The sequence below is a fragment of the Parasteatoda tepidariorum genome, chromosome 2 (assembly GCF_043381705.1).
Source record: "Parasteatoda tepidariorum isolate YZ-2023 chromosome 2, CAS_Ptep_4.0, whole genome shotgun sequence".
In the NCBI taxonomy this organism is placed as follows: domain Eukaryota; kingdom Metazoa; phylum Arthropoda; class Arachnida; order Araneae; family Theridiidae; genus Parasteatoda; species Parasteatoda tepidariorum.
This window is the reverse complement of record NC_092205.1, coordinates 70835388-70856936: the sequence shown is the minus strand read 5'-3', so window position 1 is coordinate 70856936 and position 21549 is coordinate 70835388. Positions and strand designations below refer to the sequence as shown.

Here is a 21549-nt window from a genome sequence, read left to right as displayed (position 1 = left end):
CGTAAACCCATAAAATTGGGTCGACTGTTCAACGATGGTTATAAAATAAAATAAAATAAAATCATGCTTTGTCTAGGCGGAGATAGCCTGGTCGGTAGGGCGCTGGGCTCATGTCCAAGAGTTCGTGGGTTCGATCCCAGCTGGTGACTGATGCATGTTAAATCTGTCGAGTCGCTAAGTCCTCCATGTTCCCATAACAAATCAATACCTCTGTGGGTACTGATCAGGAGTTTCCTTGTCTTCTGGATTGATTCAAAATTTCAAGGCTGCGGAGTTGAACATAAGTAGTCGTAAACCCAAAAAATTGGGTCGACTGTTCAACGACGGGTATAAAATAAAATAAAATCATCCATTGCCTTTCTATTCCATTCCTTTTTGTTTAATAATGCATTTTTTTCTAAGCTTTGTTAATTGACAGATAAATTTACATTTTTATAAGATAAAGTTTATTCAAAAATATAATTTTGCATGCAGGATCCTGCTCTGAACCAAAGGAACCAAATTTACTTACTCCACCAAAATTCATTTCATCTGCTCTTAAATGGTTGTGCTGGTGTTCTATTCTTACGTTAAAAAACTCTTTGGAATCTAATTAAATTAAAATAAATTTTGTACGATATTATTTGTGCAAATTTTTTTCTCTCCATAAAAGTAAAATAAGTTTATATGCGTTAGGCGTTAAGGAAATTGCATTCCTTTATAAATATTGCGATTATTTTAAGTGTAAATTAGTTTATATTGTTTTTCCCTTATTTCTTTTGTTCAGTTCGTTTTCTCTATATTACTGGCAATGCATTCCGATGTTTTTTATACTTAGTTTTTGTAATTTATTCTGTAGTATTTCCTAATTTTAATTTCCTTTCTGACTCGTTCCACCGCAAGTGTTCGAGAACGACAGGTGGATAAAGCGGCAACTAAATATTAGTCACGAAACTTGAAAAATTTATGCTCATGCACTTCACTGCTTGTAAATAAAAACAACTTGTTAGTAAGCACGTAAGATTTTAAAAATTTATTCTTAACTCATCATAAGTTAAATTGTACCTGTATATTTATTCTATCTTAATAATTATTTGGAACAATTTTACTAAAACACAGTTTGTTTCTGGATTTTTATTAGAAGTATTGCAACATTTAGTATGAAATTCTGCATGTAGTAAGGTATTTGATTTGTCTTCTATCACTTCAATTTATTGTTATGAATAGTTGTTAAAATATAAATGTATCAGTATGGTTATTATTGTATGATTGTATTGCTCTGTTAAATTTTTGTGATCACGTTACTGATTTTTCCTCATAAATTTTGGTACAGTAATTTAAGTAATAATTTGCTATTACATTCGCAAGTTTTATTAAATTTGCCTTCTTTTTTTTTAAAACTTTTTTATAAAAAAACTTTTAGTTAATCATTATTCATTTAATGGAGCCATACTTTTATCTATCTATTCATCAAAATAATTTTTTATAATAAATTTTCTTCAATGTTTGGTTTATTTCGTTTGACCTGAGAAAATTTCTTGCTTATTTAAAAAAATTTTTTTTCCTTTTTTGGTACCGAGGAAATATATCCTTCCTAAATCGATGTATTCGGTTTCAATAATGTTCACCTTGATTATTTGAATCTGCTTTTAATATCTTAAATTTATTAACTTCAATGGTTTTTCATATATTAACAATTTTGTGTTCTCTTTCAGTGCCAAGAATAAGAAAATGAAAAACATGAATCTTAGCTGAGACATCCTTTTAACTTTACAGGTAACTAAACTTTCGTTTGAATATTTATTTCTGAAATTTCGAGTTTTTTTAAAATATTATTTGACACTGTGCCAAATATGTTTTGGTCAGAGTTTGCAAATTTTTGACAGTTGATGGTTTTAACCAGGGTTTTATCCATCATGTCAAAAGCCCCTTCTTAACAATAGTCAGAAACCCAAAATGTTGGTGTGAGGATAATTATTAGCTATTATAAATTTGAAGTATTTATACATAAACATACACATAAAATTATAAGTGAGCTATCGATTATATTCTTGAATTATTTTGACATAAAACAATCCTTTTATTTTGACAAATGGTGTCGAAAACCCAAATTTTGGTGTAGAAAGTATTAAATAATTATAAATAAAAATTTGTCAAATAACCATTTATCCAATATGTTAATCCAATCCGTCCCCAGAATAAGATATTTTTATAAATTGAAATTTTTCCAAAGAATTTTAGCATGTTTTTTTTCCCCTTTTTTTTAGTACATTAATTTTTTCAAAATATTTTTGAAAAAATAAATAATAAAAGCAAAGAAAAAAAAATAATTTGATTTTACACAATTTTTGAATAAGTGAGCATATGTGTTTAAAATAATTGAAAACAAAATATAATGAAATAGTAACAATTTATTAAATTAAAGGTCACACACTCATTAACTTACCAAACAAAACACACTCATTAACTTACCAAGTAAAACACAAATCAACATGTACTTTTTTAATAAGGAAAAATTTTACTAAGTGATGCATTTTTTAACAATAAAATTTTTTGTAGGGATCTTTTAAATCAAACATTTCTCTAGAGTTGTCTGAATTTCAGTCAAAACCTCATTCCCACAATTGGATATATTCTGCTCTCCTGCTTATAAGTAATAACAATAAATATTAAGAATGAAATTAAAAATTGAGATAAGACAATTATTGGAAACTACTTTAGTTTTACTTAATCTAAAAAATCTGCCTGAATTGAGGCATAAGAGAATTAAAATCAGTGTTTAAGATTGATAATAATTAACAACTCATAGTTATATCAGTAATACAGGGTGTCTATAAAAGAACTCCGGGGTTTTGAGGCAAAATATTTTAATGAAATAAAAAACATACATACATGTTTTATACATGACTGAAAAGCTTACATTTTCAAGTTTTTTTTTAACACTTAGTAAAGTTCTATATGAGCCCCGTTAGTGGCACGGCAGACGTCTAAACGGTATTCTACCTCTTCCCATGTCCTGGCGAGCATGTCTGGGGGGTCAGAAGGCGGGTGGACGAATGGTTTTGTCATAAGGCGGGTTAACACCATAGTTATGTCGAAAGTTTCTTTGTACAGTAACTAAAGACTTCGTTTCTATGAGCCAAATAACACATTGAGCCTTTTGTTGCGGAGTCACCATCATTTCAAATTTCGCGACGTCATTTCAAGGTCAAGGCCTTGCAGCGCCGCCAACAGTTGATACAAACATTCCCAATTGGTATGAGTAAAACTTTTTGAGCTACTCTTTTCAGAGAAATCGACTAAATTTTGCTATCTTTTATAGTTAGTGAGATATGAATTTTTAAAACCCCGGAGTTCTTTTATAGACACCCTGTATAAGCTGAATAGTTATAATATAGCAAGTAATATTTTTATAATAATTAACAACTCTCAGTTATCTGTAATATAAACTGAATACTTATAATATACCAAATAATATTGATCTTATGTATTAATTATGAGTACCATATTTTTAGAAAAACCAGTTTATAGTTTCAAAAATTTTGGCTATATTTTTTATAATATTATAAATTATAATTATAGTAATCCTAATGCATGGTTTGATATCTTGTAAATGTCCCCAATGACAAAAAGAAACTTGTCCCAGGTTTTTGACAGATTTCAACATTTGACAGATTTCAACACTTTTTGTCCGGTTTTTGACGTGCCATGTCGAAAACCAGTTTTTGTCATCAAAAGCCCAATTCTGGTTAATGACCTGTTAGACTTTTTAACTCTGATAATGAGAGTAACAATAGTAATTGTCTAGAATTTGTATATGTTTATCAGATACATGCACAGTATTTTTTTAAAAACTTTACTGTTTGACCTGTGTTGTGGGAATAAACCATTCAGTTCTTTTCCCATTTATCTTATTATTATAAGTTATTGGATTGTGCATTTTGCTCATGCACATACTTTTTTTTATGCATTTGACAAAAGAAACAAGCAAAATGTTAAATTTGCCTGTTTGCTTTTTTTAAAATTCAAATTACAACGAGTAAGTTATAGATGTTTTCAATGCAAGAGTTAACCAGATTACTGTAAACAGTCATGGTGAATATAAATTTCTAGCTATGAAAGCAAGTTGTTTGTACTATCATGCATATTACCCAACCATGGCCTCATTATTATTTTTTGGTCATTTAATTTTAAACCACCATGAAGAACTCACTAAGATGATACACCTCCCTCCTAACTTCAACACCACAACCAAAAAAGGGCTTTTAGCCATAACAAATTTAACCGTAACAATAATATAACAAATAAAACCTGGCACGTCGGCTGCCAAAGTCGAACTCTTGACCCCTGGATCTCCACAGATTAAGCTGTACTTTTACCTTTACTTTTTTGGTGATTTGATGACTGATGCTAAATTTTTTTGTAAATGGATACAGTTTTTTGTAAAAAAAAGAAATTAAATTTTTAATCTTTCTAAAATAAAATATATTAACGTTTTTTTTTTTTTTTTTAATACTTAAAAAAAAAAAATTGAATATTGTTCCAACTTTCTGTTGCGTCATATCTGATAATTAACATTTTAGTGTGAAACTGACTAATTGGCTAAACAAAGTCTTCAAGCTCGGACTCATGATGAAATTTTCGTATGCTACTTACAAACTAACGAAATATGCAAAAATCTGTTTGGTTTAGCTTTGGATTAAAAAATTTAAAAATTATTAGATGTAGAAAAATTAGGGAGTATGATATCTATTGATTCGTGAATAATATTTTATTTGACTTCTCTTTTCACAAATTGTGACTTTATATCTTCGTAAATTTTGGCTTTGTAAATCTAAATTTTGGGCGAGATCAAGAGCAAAAAAAACCCCAATAGATCTTGGATTCAGGGGTACACGCAGATCTTTAGAAGTGGCTGTCATATCTGTGAATAACTTTAAGCAAGACAGTTAATTCAATGCAAACAAAAACCAAGTATATCCTTTTAATTATGTAATTATTTGATTTATATTGTCAGTGTTATGTTTTTTCAAATGCTATTTACTCACTTATCATATGGTAATTTATTTACAAAGAAGTTATAATTATGCAAATTACTTCTGGTAGTATTATTCCAGTTATATTCAAATGTATTGATTTATATCATTCTGAAAATTAACTTAAAAAAATTGCTTTCACATACTTTAAAATTTCACTGTTTCACCAACAAATTTTAGCCACTATCTCATATTGTTTTTATCATCTTTAGTAAATTAAATTCAATATTTTTGGTCAAAGACTTCAGTTTTATTTAGAAATGTTAATCATCATTTTTAGATTCAATGCATTGGTACGCATTTTTATTGAAATACTTTTTGTTGTCAAGACATATTTTTACCAAATAAAATTGAAATTATTGTAAAAATGTTTTGTTTTAACATGTAACATTGGATATCTTTGTCTTTTAGTATCCAAGATGGATACAATAGAGGGACGCCCTGCCCGTTATGGGCTTGGGGTCAAGGAGCTTCGAGAGCTGATGGATTATCGTGGTAGAGATGCCATTCAAAAAATAAGAGATGAATACTCTTCTGTACAAGAGATCTGCAAGAAACTCTACACATCACCTACTGATGGTTAGTATTTTTCACATTCTCTTGCAACATGAAGCTGCTAATATAATGTAAACATTTGGACAGTTTTATCTAGAAATTCTCTTTCATGACCATTGTTTGTCAGCAGTCATGTTTTTGCTTCTTGAGGATTAACCCCTTGGACTACTCAGAAATTCGGAACAAGCTGTGTCTAACTTATGTTCGCAAAAAGAGCCTAAGCGGCAGAGCCTGAGGGTCGTAACTTTAAATACAATGCTTACGACTAATTGCAAGATAGCTGCACTTGTGTTTACTTCATTATTGTGCTCTTGTGAATTTCAAATAAATTTGAATAAAAAACTTTTTAAAATTATTTTAATTATTACTTATATCAAATTCTGTATAACTAATAATAATATGGTTAATTAATAGCAAAATACAAATAATTTGAAGCGAATCTATTGCAGTAATATTTGTATTGAAATAAATGTTCAGATTGAAATAAATGTATCACCAGACCTAAAAATGTAAAATAGAATCTAAATAAATGATACGATAAGAGCCCATTCAGACGTTCTTGTTTAGTCCGATATTAAGACCACGAGTACGGCTCGCGATAGTCATGTTTGGCCCGAAATGTTTATTACGGGCCAACTTATGATATAAAAGTTTGGCCTAAAATTTTCATCAAGAGTCTAACTCCTGAAAATAATGCAAGGGGTTGAAAATATGTTTGTCTCACTTTGATCTGACATAATGTAGATCATTGGCTTGCAACCAGTGCATGTACTAAGAGGCTATATATCCATACAAAAGCATTGTTACAAATATAAAATTTAAGAAAAAAAGTTCTAATCATTGTTACTACCCATTAACATAAAAAGTGTCTGAGGGTAGCCAAGATTCAGGGAAAAAAATCTGAAATTCCCTTTTTTTGGTCCACAGGTGTTTGAATTATATTGGTTGTTGGAAGTCTTGTTTATAATATCTAAAAAGTATCACTGTGTACCTGTAATTGTTATTTATTGGATAGTTTAGAATTTCTGTAGCCACTTTTTTATTATTCCACTCTTTATAATCAGTTTGTTTGAATTTATTGGGTATCACTTTGTTATCAATTCATTTTTCATACATTTGACTAGTTAAGTGCTTGTCCTCCCTGTAGCATTGTTACCGTGCACCATAAACCAAAATGATTTGAGACTGTTTCTTCTGTTAGAAAGAAGATAACTTAACCGGTAGTGACATATACACATTGCTTTGTCAAAGTAAGTTGTTAAAATTGTAAGAAGCCCTGTTCGAAAGCAAAGTTTGTGAAAACTTTTGATTTTCGCTTTTTTGGTTACATATCTAAAATACATAAAAAGTTTCTACCCTTTAAACCTTATTTATATAATATTGTTTGCTTAAAGAACACAATAATGTATTTGTCTAAAGCCTTTTTTATCTTAAGAGAGGAAGGCGGATAAATTTTAAACTCATTATAAGCATACAACTTTTTCATCTTTAACGTTAGCATTTTGATGATGGTTTGGAAATTTGTCGGACTAGCGAACATTTCCTTATATGCTGTGCTCATTATATCAAGCTTTTACTATATGATGAACTGCTCTATAAATTTAAAAATGAATCCTTTACTCTGTTCTCTTTAACTTGATCAGGTTTATAAATATTCCGAGTGTGCTTGATTGCATTGTTTTAGAAAATTCATAAGGGGAATTTTTTTGAAGTTTTATTTTTTTATGAAGAGATCTTTTTATGAAGTAATGTTCTGTATCTTTTATAAGTATCTTAGTTAACAATACTTAGCCAATTTATAATTTTCCATGAAATTTTTGAAAATATAAATCTCATAAAAGGCATATAAAAAAACATCGCTGACTTTCTATCTTAATTGTATAATATTTAATAAATGTATCAAATCTGTATTTGCTGTTGCTCAGTTAATATTTTTTTAATGCAATTTTTCTTTCAGGTTTGAGTGGTTCTGCAGCAGATATTGAACATCGGCAGACAACATTCGGTGCAAATATCATTCCTCCTAGACCACCGAAAACTTTTTTAGAATTAGTTTGGGAAGCCTTACAAGATGTCACCCTCATAATATTAGAAATCGCAGCTGTAGTGTCTTTAGGTCTTGCATTTTATAAACCACCTGACGATTTGGAATTGGGTGGTAAGATAGAAAAAATCCTCTTTATAATTGTTTTATTACTTAGGTAACTTTGTAGAATTACTGTACTAAACACTGGTTTACTAAACTTCAGCTTCATTATTGATTTTAAAGTTTATTTTTCTCCGATTCTTCTGGTCAAAATATAAAATTTTGGACATAATTTCATTCTTTTTCCTTATTAGTCAAATCTTTTTATTTACAATTTTTGTTTTTTTAATCTTTACAAATGTATGTATAAAATAGTTGATGGAATTCTTATTTCTATAGCCTCCTGACCTTCCATGGTTATTATTTATTTTAGACAATATCAAAAAATTTTTTAAAAATAAAATGAACTTTAAATTGGCTATTTCCTGTTAATTTTATTAAAAAAATTTTTTAAATGCAAAATAAGACCTTAAATTTGTAATTTTTTTAAAAGTTGTAAGCATTGAACTCTCCATGTGATTACCCGCTAAACTGTATAAAACTTTGCTGCCAACACACCATGCTTCGAATCCATAACATGCTGAAAGTTTTCTTCTTTTTAAATGGAAAAAAGTAGTCTTTTCAAAATCTGAAAGTATTTAAATTATATACAAAGAACAGTGGTCCAATTTTATTATTATTTAGTATTATTATTTTCGCAATGTAAACCTAAACGATCAAGGCATCTTTTGGCAGAACCCTAGCATTATATGAAAAAAAGTTCAGTAACAGCTGTGAATATTCTAACCTAAGAAAAAACTATTATTTGAATTCAAGGTTATTTTGAAAATATTTGAGGTATAGAATGAAATGTTTTAAATTATAAATTTTTTTTCTTCTTGGTGCATGACTAGGCTAAAAAAGAACAAAATAAGCTGAATACTGCAAAATAAGCTGAAACTGTCATAAATTTTGAGTATAGTTATCAGAGAAACTTTATTCTTTTTTCTTTTTTAGTTATTTAATTTTGAATTGAAAAGCTTGAACTAAATTGAATTGAAAGCTTTATAAATGCAGTTTTTTTTTGCGTAATGTATTTGATATATTTTTATTGAAAAAATATTTAATTTTGCTACTTTTTCTCATCGACTTTTTAAATAATTTCATACAATCAACCAAACTAATATAATAAATTATTTTTGATTGAAAAGCAAATTCTAATTCTCTGAACCCCTGTAACTCTTTCTATGGAACTCTAATATTTTGCAAAACATCTTTTGGTAATTGCTAACATAGAAGCTTAAGATATTTTTTTAAAATTTATTATTTTTTGTTGTTGTTGTTGTTTTGTTCTGTTCCTACAATTTTCTTATAAGTAAATTTTCAGTATGCATATGTATTTTTTGATAATCTGTAGGCAAGTTTACAAGGTTAATTTTTTAAAACTGCATATATCACCCAAGATATATTGTAAAATATTATTGTTTTCGCTTTTGTTTTTCAAGTAAAATTTTTTTTTATTTATTGCTTTCAAAATTTCATCATTGTTATTTTTAATGAACTTATATTGCTTAAAACTTTATTCCTTGCATATTGTGTTAAATTCTAAACTTCTTTTTTTGTTCAAAATGTTTTTGTTTCATCAAATACAATTTAACAAGCATTATCCTTTTATCAAAATAAGGGATCATGCGTGATTAATGAATTGAAATCCATTTCTAGGTTCTCATGATGAAGGGGAATCTGAAGCTGGTTGGATAGAAGGTGCAGCCATTTTAGTATCTGTTATAATTGTTGTTCTAGTTACAGCATTTAATGATTACAGCAAGGAGAGACAATTTCGTGGATTGCAAAATCGGATTGAAATTGAACACAAATTCTCAGTTATCCGTGGTGGTGAGCTCAATCAAATACCTGTTAGTGATATTGTAGTGGGAGACATCTGTCAGGTGAAATATGGTTAGTTTTTTTTTTATTCTAAAGAAATTTAGATTAATAATTATTGTAATATATTGTTGGAATATATTGTTGTAATATATTATTAGAATAAAACAGTAATAAGAACTTGGAGTTCTCCTCAAACCTCTGGCTGAAGTACACAGAAAAGTTTAAAGATAATTATTATTCTATTTAACAGAATAATATATCTTTTTGTGTTAATATAAAAGCTCTTACCAAATAAAAGTCAATTAGAAAGGATCTATTTTTCAGGAATTTTCAGCTTAGTTAGGTAATATTGCTTGTAAAACATTATAATTTTAATTCTCCATTTATAAATTTTAACAAGTTATCATTGGAGTTGTTAAACAACAATTTCAAAGCTAGGATTAGCTTTCTTAAGAATATGTTTTACATTAAAAGGTTAAATATCTGAGATATAGTTATGAATTTTCTTTTGGATCATTGAACATTACATGATAAATGGTCAAAAGAAATAAAAGCTGGTACTTTGAAAATAGTTTGATAGGCACATTATAAAGCTTTTTTTAATTTTTTATTGCCCTTTACTATTTTTCCACTGTTTCTTCTCATAAATAATTTATTACACAATTCTTTATATAGTTACTGAATAATTATCTAAATTATTTGTAATAGTTAAGATATTATACAATAATATTTAAATATTTTGTCGTGTATTGATTTTATTCTACTTCTTATACTTATACAGAATATACTTATACAGAATCAAAAATTTAAATAATTTTTCAACTACTAAAATATGAAATATACTCACTTTAAAGTTTTCATCTGTTATTTTCCTTTCTTGAAGTCCCCTCCCTTTTCTTGAGTTCTCCATGTGCACTCTGAAAACCTCTTAAAATTTTTAAGGTACTCATTAAGAATATGTACTATAAAATTGATTAATAAGCTACTAATTTATGTGATATAACCGGGTATGTTTTTTACTAATGACATGAGTACTTCATTGCATCAAATTATTTATAAAGATATTTTTATCTTTTAACTATAGGTGATCTTTTGCCTGCTGATGGTGTAATTATACAAAGTAACGACTTAAAAGTGGATGAAAGCTCACTAACTGGAGAATCAGATCATGTAAAAAAAGGTGAAAATCTGGATCCTATTTTATTATCAGGTGAGTTTTTCCAAGTTTCTGTTTATAACTTTACTCTTGTAAAATTTCAAAAATTGAATAAGAAGTTATTTTTTCTGCTTTAATCATTTTACCCTTTAACATATAAAATTTTTCTCATTTCACTCGATTGATAAGATTTTGTGTAAAAAATAAATTTTATAAGTTTATCTAATAATTTTTAAGGTGACTTTTATTTGGTGCAAGGAAAATAATAAATCATTTTATATTTCTGCTTGAATAATAAAGTAGATTTTTTGTTTTTATATTTAATAAGTATCTGAATTTGATAATGCCTGAAAAAAATAGAGACGCTCTAAAAACATAAGATTCTTCTAGAATAGTGAATTTTAATTGTTTTTTTTATTTTTACATAAAATAGTTATTTTTTTATTTTTCAAGCATACTTTATTTTAAACTTGATATATTTTTGGCCTAAATATAACTGAATAAAAATAATTATACTTTTTATTCCAGTGGATTTTATTTAATTAATTTTATATTTTTATGTTTATTTTAACATTTTTAAAAGAAAATACTATTCATTATATCTCATTAGTGAAAAGTGCATATTATTCAAAACAATGAAAAATGGAGTAAAAATAATGAATTTTTGCTTCAAGTAAACTTTTGCATGTATTATTCTTATGTATTTGTCTTGTTTTTATACTTCTGTATTTGCTTTATGTATTTTGCATTGGCAAAATATTATATTCCTGGACTTTGGCAAAACCTTTGGTGAAGAGAGAGAGAGCAATTTAGACATTTGTCATGCTATCTAGATGGAAAAGGTTTTTCTTTTATGGCTTCCGGGGCTAGTACCCCCTGAAGACGTCAGCTTCAGTTGTCATATTTATTCATTTTTTTTCTTCATTTTTCATTGTTTCTTTTGTTTCAATTCCTTTTGTATTCTCAGCTGCTTAGCGCGTTTTTCCACTGGAAGTATTATTTTTAATTGCTTTTATTATTTTGAATTCCTTTCTTAATATGCATATTATTAGCATGATTATCTGTGAAATACACGATACATGAACTAATATTTAAAAAAAGAAAATAATTATAAAGCTTTGTATCTGTTTTTATTATGCATTTGATGTCAAGTCAGAAGTAGGGTAAATTAAGAATTTAAAAGAAAAATAATTATCAATATTTTTTTTATCGTTTCTAGATGTATTTATTTTCAAATGCCAAATATGCCCAATTAAAAGATTAGGAAACAACTATTCAAAAGTATTACATTGTGTTTCATAAAACTAAATATTTCATATTCTAATGCAAAATTGGCAATTATAAAAACATATTATATCACTGTTGTGTAATACAATCTTAGTTCTCATTTGATTCGTAAAAATTAAAAGAAAAAGTGGATAAAATGAAATGAGAAACTTGAGAGTATTTAAATACAGCTAAAATGTCTGCAAGTTCACCTAACCATTTGTAAATATAAATTAGGATTTTTTTAAAAATAAAATTGTTTTACAAGCTTTATATGTTGTACAGTTTTATTTGATTTTATTTATATATTAACATATTTTCATAGCTATTTTAAATAACTAAATGGTTTATAACTTTTTATCAGGGACTCATGTTATGGAAGGAAGTGGGAAAATGTTGGTGATAGCTGTAGGTGTCAACTCTCAAGCTGGAATCATTTTCACTTTACTTGGAGCTGCTAAGAGTGACGACGACGAGCAGAAAAAGATACAGAAAAAAGGTTTTTATGTTTGCTTTCGTAATTACTCATATATTTTGTTCTGAATTTGCTTAACTAATTCCGTACTATGAAAGTACTTAGTAATCTTAACACTACAAAAATATTTTTTGATTGATTAGACTTGTTATCTGGTCTTTTATGTTTATTTATGTATGCATGTTGATTAGTTTTACTATTAGGTTATACTTATTTTACTTCTGTATTTTCTAACCTACAATATATTTTGATACCTAACCTTCCTTTTTTGTTTTTTATCCATATTTTTGTTTTGTTGATTTTTTTTAATGATTCATCTAATTCCGTGAAACTTATAAATGTGATCCAGTCATTAATATTCTTTTCTCCTTCATTTTTTGTGAAACAATATAGAAGCCAAAAAAGCTCGCAAAAAGAAGAAAGACAATTCAGGTGACTAAATAGTTTTATCATTGCTTTATATCCTCTTTTTTTTATCGCTTTGTTACTTTAAACTTCTTTCATTCTCTTTTGCTCAGCTTTACTTTCTTATATCAGTGAATAAAATCTTTCGCTGCACTTTGCTCGTCTTAGCTTCTATAATTTTCCATCGTTTCTTACTTTTAACTCTTCTAAAAGTAAAGTGGGTGCATATGCTTTGTCAGTTCCCTTATCTCTGGTACAATGATGCCTCTATCGTGCATTTTAATGGCATTCTATCTGACTACTTCTTGTATTTGTTGGATATGCAAGGAGATTTTTCTCACATTGTGTGGGGTTATAACTTATTAAGTTATAACTTATAAATTAAAGAAAACTACTACGTCCAATTTCTGATTTTTTCCCCTCTATATGCCATTTTCCTTACATAACAGCCCTCTTTTAATCTGATCTAATAGTGTATAAAAATAGTGATTTAAAGTCAAAATTGATCAAATTCTTAATTTGAGGACTTTTTATCATAATAAAATGAAACAAAGGGAGTATATATTTTAAAAGAATAGTAAACAATGCTAAGTTAATAATTTTTCACTTAAGAATTTTATTGTTTTTTTTCTTCAAAGTATTTTTTACTTTAATTAGATTATCTCTATATTCAATAAAAAAAACTTGAGTGTAATCCACACAGAATAAGTTAACTAAGTTGACAGACTTAGTTAACCAGAAAATGGCAAAACATTAGATTATCTGCAATCTTAAGATTTGAAATGTTTGACATTCTTTTGAATTTGCAATATGTGCCAGTAATTTTTGATTTCAAAATTAGTACTTCAAAGTTATAAAATAAATAAAATGAAAATACAGTGCCCGCCGTTTATTAAAATCACTTTCGTTTTATGCTCTTTTGATTTTATTAAGCGGCTGATTTTATTAAGAGGCGATTCAACATTTGAAAAAAAAAAATATTTTTTTGTATTCTAAATGCGCAGACTTTAAAAACTGAAATAATGACAACATTAATGTTCTATTTTAACTAATTTAATTATTTTAATAAAGTAAAACCCTACATAAGATTAAATTTATAAAATTATTGCAAATAACCGATCAATGGTTACTTGAGTTGCAGTATTTAAAATTAACCTTTCAACATCATTTGAGAGTTTATACAAGTTTTTATAGTTTTCGATATTTCCTCCTCTTTGTTCTAAAGCTTGCCGCAATACATTAACTGCTTTTCTGACTTCCATTGAAGATGGCACTGATGAGTTTATTTCATCTTCTGAGTCTGATTCCTTCATTTCTTGATTGAAAATAACTTAGCAATTTTTGATGTCTGTAACAATTTCAGAATCAGATTTTTCTCCTGTGTCTGCATGTTATCGTCAATAGCTAGGGAACATGCGCACAGGTTTTGGAAATCTATTCATGTTCTCTGTTAAGATAGATAACAAAAGAAACTTCTCTCCCTTCTATGGTTCATTCAATAAAAAATAAGATAAGAATTCGACCCCCTGTTGAATGAGATAGGTTTTTCCAAACTTCATTCAAGCCAAGGAATTGACATTGATTTCTATGAACTCGCCGCTTACCACCCACATTTTTCCTTAACTCTCACACTATGAATATCGCAGGAAAATGCTAACCACACCAGTTTCACAGTCTTGTGAGTAACTGTTGCTTCTTCTAAAAAAATCTTTAAACTTCGAAAAAATAAAATTTTATAAATAAGAACAAAAGAAGCTGAAATATTGTACTTTTGATTTATTAGGTAGTCAAAATTTTGATTTTAAAAAGCGGCGGCATTGATTTTATTAAAGGATGCTTTTTAACATGTATTAATATTGTAACGATTCGGTTCTTGCCGATTTGATTTTATAAAGCGGCTGATTTTATTATCCAGTGATTTTATTAGCGGCGGGCACTGTAGATATATTGATGCTGTTGAACCAAAATGGTTGCTTATTTTTCATCATAGTAAGACTTTAAAATTTTCACATATTGTAAGGTCATTTAACTGATTCTTTCTATAGTTAATGTCTTAATTGAACTGCGTTTAAATTCTTTACAGCTTGTTTGTGTTTAAACTTCTCCTACTTGATCCCTGTATGTACTTGAACACTTGTATGACTGTTAAATTTTGGAAGTTTGAGGGAATTAAAAAGGAATATATATGTACATTCAATGTCTGATAATAATTTTTTGTCTGGCAAAAACTATGCACCAACTGAGCAATTCTTTTCTTAGAATCAGCTTTTAAATTCAGTTTTATATTTTTCAGCTTAAAAAGTTTATGCAAGCTATTTGCATTGATTTCTCTTTTTACCTTGCAAAAATGTTTTACAATAATTGTGTTATTTCTTATTGTCTTCATGAAATATCTCTGTTTTTAAGCGAAATATAATTCTATAGCTGTTGACGTATCTCATGTTTACAATACTGTCAGTGTATAACTAGATGTTTTCAATGCATCAAATTTTATGCCTAACAAGTTTTTTTTTTTTTAAATTTAACCTTTTTATTTATTTATTTATTTTTGCTGCTTTCTATTTTTCTTAACTTACTTGGTCTTTGTTATAACCAGCTGAACACATGTATAAGATTTTAATTTCTAGAAAGTTGAGCAGTTAAAACTGATTATGTATGTATATTTCATATCTTTTTATAATTTCTTATTTGGCAAAACAATGCACTTCCTTAATAAATCTTTTCTTAAATCAGTATTTGAATTTTTAAAAAATATTTTTGAGCTTAAAAAATTGAAGCAAACTTCGATGATTGTGTCTTTAGAAATATTTCTGTTTTTAAACAGAATATAATCTCTATAGCTGTTGATTTTTCTAATATTAATGTGTAGTTAAATATCTTCATTGCATCAAATTTTATGCCTTAAGTTTTTTTTTTGTGTGTATATATTTAACCCTTTTATTTGTTATTTTACTTTCCATTTTTTAAGCTTTCATAACCTTATCTAATCTCATTGCTTTTTTTATTATGATTATTTAATATACAAGAATACTGTGTCTGAAACTACCTCAAGGAAAAGATATAAGTGATGACAAATTTATGATTAAAACTTTTGAATTTCTTTCCCAGTGAAAAACCATGGGAAAACTGAGCATTTTTCGCCTTTTCTTTCTTTTCTTTATTGAAATTGTTGCATAGAGATAAGTGTAGTAAATAGATTTAATATGGTTTCTTAAACAACAGTCCTTCCATAAGAACTTTGTTTAATGGAAATATAATTCATTTTTTATTATTCTGGAGGAAATTAAATTATGAACTATACGACTGTTAACACAGTTTAATCTATTTCTAAATTTGTAGGAGCCAGTTGTTGCGGATAATCTGTATTCAAATCATTATTAAGAATGAAAAAAAAATTTAATTCATGGTTTTCCAAAATGAATTACCCCTCATCTTACTACATGACACCCGAATGCTGTGTAGTGATATTATTATTAAAACTTTTTACTCACTTTTTGCACTAAATAAGTTCATAATATCTTTGAAAGTAAGTAGTAATTACTCTTTTGATACTCTTTTGTTTGGGTGGTCGTACAAAAATTGCTAAACTGTTGATGATGCCAGTAATTTTTAAATAATTGAGGTATTATAGATATTTTGGCAACAGATCTAGTCCATTAATTAAGCATCACTGGCATCAATAATAGTTTGATTTGGCATGCAAAATAGACTACCTTATTTTCATGTTATTGATACTTATATCATTATTAATACTTCATTATTATACTTTTATATTATACTTTTATATTATTAATGCTCTAATATTAATACTTATTATCAGTTCTATATTAATAATGTCTTATAAATTACATTAAAGGAACTAGTGGATTGGATTTCAGAGATTAGTTGCATTAACTATGTTTTTATTTTCACTACTTACTTCTGTAGTTTCTGTTTCATAGTCTAGCACATAGGAAACATGCATTAAAAAATACTGCAAACTCTAAAAACAGTACCTCTGATTTCAGAAGTAAAACAGGAACATTTTTGCCCTTGAATTTGAAAGGTACTCTGTACCTCTAAAATTTAGGGGTACAACGTGACTCTTTTATACTTGTGCACTGCTTATTGAAACACATATTTCTATGATACATGGATCCCTTGTATTTTTTTATCTGTGTACTCTTTGATCATAAATGTATTTAAGTGATTGCGTATTAATGTTTCTAACACATTTACATGTTCATATTTTGCACCACTTTCATAATCAGCTTTGTACACTGGCTGGAAATTGACAAAACTTAATATAATGATATGAATAGCATTAACTCACTAGATGTCTTCATTGTTTACTAAGTTTGGATCCATTTTACTATAAAAAGTGTGGAAGTAACAACTGCTGTTGGAAATGTATGCCATAAATGAAATATGAGAAAACAATGCTTATGTACTGAACACTCTCTGCATGCGTACGCCTGTCTCTTGTATTTGTGAAAAAGAACATCGCTGTTTTCAAGGACAAAAATGTGGCAGTTGGGGACAAAACTTTTCTCCTTAATGTCCTTTTGCGCCATTTTCGAAATAAGCATAGGCAGCTTTAGATAGGCGAAATTTTCTTAAATTTTCTTTTAGAATTGATTTTAATTTTTCATTCACTAATATATTTTTGTTAAGTCATACCTTTTGCTAATTTAATTGAGGTCTCTTTTGTCTGTTTTATTACCTTAGTCTGCCTTACTTGAATTACAGGTTTTATTTTGTAAGTTTTTATTTTTTATTTATTTATTTTTTTGTTTGGAATTACAATTTTGTATCAATATTACATGTAATATAAAATATTTTGTTCATTTTTAAATACTATATTTTCTAACCTATCATTCTTGTTGCTAAGAAGTTTAGGAACTTGTTGTAATTTAAATTATATAGTGTTTAATTTAATACTTTTCAATCCTTGAAATGGTTTAAAAAATTAGATAAAAAGTAGTTACTAAATTTGCAGTATTGAAAACAGTTTTCTTAATTGATTAAATACAATCTTTTGAATTTTTTTTAAATTCCACAAGCATTTCTTTATTTACATTCTTCTTGTAATATCATGTCTGAAATACTTAAAATCTGCTATTTTGAAGTTAAAATTAATGATCATTAAATTTAAAAGGTTCTCTTGGAACTGGGGAAAATCTAATCTTGTGGTATTAACGGAGAGTAAAAAATTTTCATTTCTTAAAGCATTTACTTCACTCTTGTGTTTATAAAAGTTTAAGTAACTTTAAGGTTTAAGTAAGTAAACCTTTTGAATGGTTTTCACTTTCCCAAAAATTTATAAAGAAGCTCCTGATCAAAAATTTTTTTTATTGTCTAAAACTTGTCCTTCACTGCATGTTCTAATAGTAGTATTCCTAGTATTATCACACTTGAATTCTGTAGTTTAATGCTGAAATTTTTGTTAGCTTAAGAAAATTATATGTGCACATATCACATAGTTTTAGGTAGGTCCCTTTGGTGTTTTTAAATAGTTGTTATAAAAATAATGTTCTGCTATTTTATTTTCTGCACTGACAGTGTGCTTCATGCACTTTGAAGGATTTTTTTAAAAAAAATCCTGTTTTTGCATGATTGTTAAATTTGTATAATCACGATTATTTTTCTTTGATTTTTCACCAATGCTTATAGCCATTTTATTTTCACTAACAGCATGGCATAATGATGCTAAGAACACTACGGAATGTTCACCCTTGACCGTCCCTGTGTCCATTTCAGGTGATCAAATTCCTTGCAATATTCTATTATTTTTAGATATCACTGAAAGTATTTTGCATGGGAGTAATTTGAATAAAATTATTGCTTGCCATGTTTGTGCCAAAGACAATCACTTCTGCTGTAATACAGATATTTAACCCAACTGAATTTAATTCAACGGAAGTAACTGAAGTTTGGTTTCGACATCTGTGTAATTTTTTTATTATAAATAAGTATGAATAAGGTTTTAGTTATTGTATCTTTAATGTCAAAAAGGCATAAAAAAATTATTTTTAGATTTTGCACTAATGAAGAATGCCTTACTCAATAATTCTTGGTATTTGCTAAAATATTTTCAAATTTTGCAAACAATTTTGAAATTGTGTACTAAATTTGCTTTAGAATTTTTAATGAATATATTAAATTCAGATTTTTCATGCTTTTTGTTTCATTCCTCTGCACTTATATTTAATATTGTTTTTCTGCTGTCTTTCCACAATACTGACCCACGCATATATAAATTTAAATTTCTGCACTTTATTGGCTTATAGCTTAAATTTACTAAAAGTTCTTTTTAATGTTAATTTTGTCTTTTTATTCTTCCATGCAATCTCTTCATAATAATCTCTTCAAATTGATTAAAAACAACATTTAAAAGTAGTTAAATTTTATTAGAACTTAAGCATTGGGTTTCATTAAAAGTTTACTATTTGAGGTTTTTAACGTTACTGCTTATCGCTGAGGCCGGTAGTCTCTTTTGCGAACGTCTGTCCATGGACTGAGGGGTTTGCTGTTAGGCTAAAATTAATTGCTTAAATATGAATGCATTATTTAATAATGAACTGTAAAGTAAATAACATGTTCATGTAAAATATATACTGTATATATATTTTTTTATTTACATACTTGATTTATTTAAGTTTTTTCTTGATTAAATACATTTTTACACAATTTCTGCTATTTCAAGTTCAGTTAAAAATTTTCAATGATTGGATAGTGTAACATCTATCAGATTTAACTATCAATTGAAAACTGTACTTTACCAAAAATAAAACTCTACCACTTACTGTAAACAAACACTATATGCTTATTTTGAAGAGTGTATTAACGCGTGTGATACGGGAACATTTCTTTCTCCTCATGTTTACATTATTAAAAGCCAAGTGCATGTGAGTCCTATGTCTCTAATTTCAAGTAGAATGCCGATCAACATGTATCTATTGACATACAATGTCATTGTGTACCAAATATATTTTTTGGAGCATTCTAGAACACTGTGGAAATTATGTGATAGTGTGAAATGAACGAGAAATCACTTTGGCACGATAGCGTGATGGCTGGGAGATGAAAAGTGTTTCATCCTGACATGCATATGCAGCAATCGGTACAAAAGAATTAAACATTGTCTTTATCACAAAAGATTATCTTGTCATTTTAATTATTGCATAATTTTTTGCCGTTCTTTCACATTTGCACAAATTCAAACAAATTAACATGAACTAGCGTGATGGCCAGGAGATGAAAGTGTTTTCACCCTGGCATGCATATGCGGCAGTCGATGCGAAAGAATTAAACATTGTTTTTAATCAATTTTGTCACAAAAGATTATTATCTTGTCATTTTATTTATTGCATCATTTTTGCCATTCTTTCTCTTTTGCACAAATCAATCGTATGGTCATTGCTCTACTTAAACAACAAATCTATTTATATTGTTTGCATGTAATTTCTTTGAATTTTACAAAAAAAAATTTCTTTATTAATTGCAAATGAGTCTTATATAGGTATTCTGTGCTTTTTTATTTATATTTGAATATTTATTATTAATTAATGTTCTCACTGAAATAGTTTTTGATTAATAAATTTTTGCAACATAGCTCCAAGGTATATTTTTTCCATAATAGAGCTATTTTAATATATTTTACATTTTGTATATAAGTTTTTAAATACAGTAACGTCCCAATTATCGGAGTTAATATGGACTAAGACTAAATTGGATAACCAATAAAATTCGGCTTAAGCGAAGAGTATAAAAAAGAAAAGAAAAAGAGTAGGTATAAATATATATATTTAACAAATACAAAATTTATACAAGTACACCACATACAATTGATATTATAATTAAAAAGCTTACTTAAAAAAGTCCTTAATCGTTTTTTGTTTTACATTGCTTTAGCGATGTTTAGCCAATTTTTTAGAGATAACAGGAAGGCTGGTGTCGCCTCTTGTTGTTATATATATATTCAATAGCACTTTCGATAGCGTTTAGTCCATCTGTATAAGAGATTTTTTTAAGTTGATTTTAATTGCCACATTCACCACTGTGTTTCATTATTGAGGATGTTAAGGATCATTTCATCAGAATTCTTGTTTTGTCCGCCAGCTTGTTTTCCTTAGTTTTTGGAACATAAAATTCAGAATTTTTTTCCGGCGGTGATTTTTAAAATAACAAATAAACTAGAACAAAAAAAATTTAAGTATTGGATGGCTCCGTTAAAGCGGAAACTCGGATAATCGGGACTCTACTGTAATGCAATTGAAAGAATTCTTATTTTGTTTCATTGCTGTTAATTTGTTATTTCATTTGAATTTTGAAATTAATTTTATTGCTGAGTGGTATAAAAAAACTTATTATTTCTCGTTATTTTCTTTTTAATGAAAGTAATTTAAATCTGTATTGTTTAAACATTTGTAGAATTCATATTGTTAAACTTTAACTGTGTGAAAGTCATTGTTTATGCATCTATCTGATCTATCTACATGAAATGAGGATTTGTTTTAACGACTATATTTAATATTTTTCTAAGAAATCTATATGAAATATAAGAGCATACTTCGTTTTATGAAATTTATCCCGGATAAGAAAACATTAGAAATTTATGGTTAAATAACTTTTTGGAAGACTGAACTCCTGCTTAATCTGCGCCCAATCTGTATAATTGAAGGCATTAATCTTTATTTCCGAATGTTAAAAACGTGAGTGAAACTTAAGTGAATTGTTTTTAAAG

At 27.6% G+C, this 21549-nt stretch overlaps 1 protein-coding gene across 1 annotated transcript in view; it reads left to right on the top strand.

The window, feature by feature from the left end:
• The window catches only part of LOC107436424 (plasma membrane calcium-transporting ATPase 2), a 174325-nt gene that overhangs the window by 113441 nt on the left and 39335 nt on the right, over positions 1-21549 (top strand). Inside the window, exons 5-12 of the mRNA XM_043041787.2 lie at positions 1695-1755; positions 5427-5594; positions 7528-7728; positions 9358-9594; positions 10607-10732; positions 12309-12443; positions 12813-12851; positions 18498-18563. Coding sequence (XP_042897721.1) covers positions 5435-5594; positions 7528-7728; positions 9358-9594; positions 10607-10732; positions 12309-12443; positions 12813-12851; positions 18498-18563 — 964 coding nt within the window. The 5' untranslated portion in view covers positions 1695-1755; positions 5427-5434. The remainder of the gene's footprint in view (positions 1-1694; positions 1756-5426; positions 5595-7527; positions 7729-9357; positions 9595-10606; positions 10733-12308; positions 12444-12812; positions 12852-18497; positions 18564-21549) is intronic.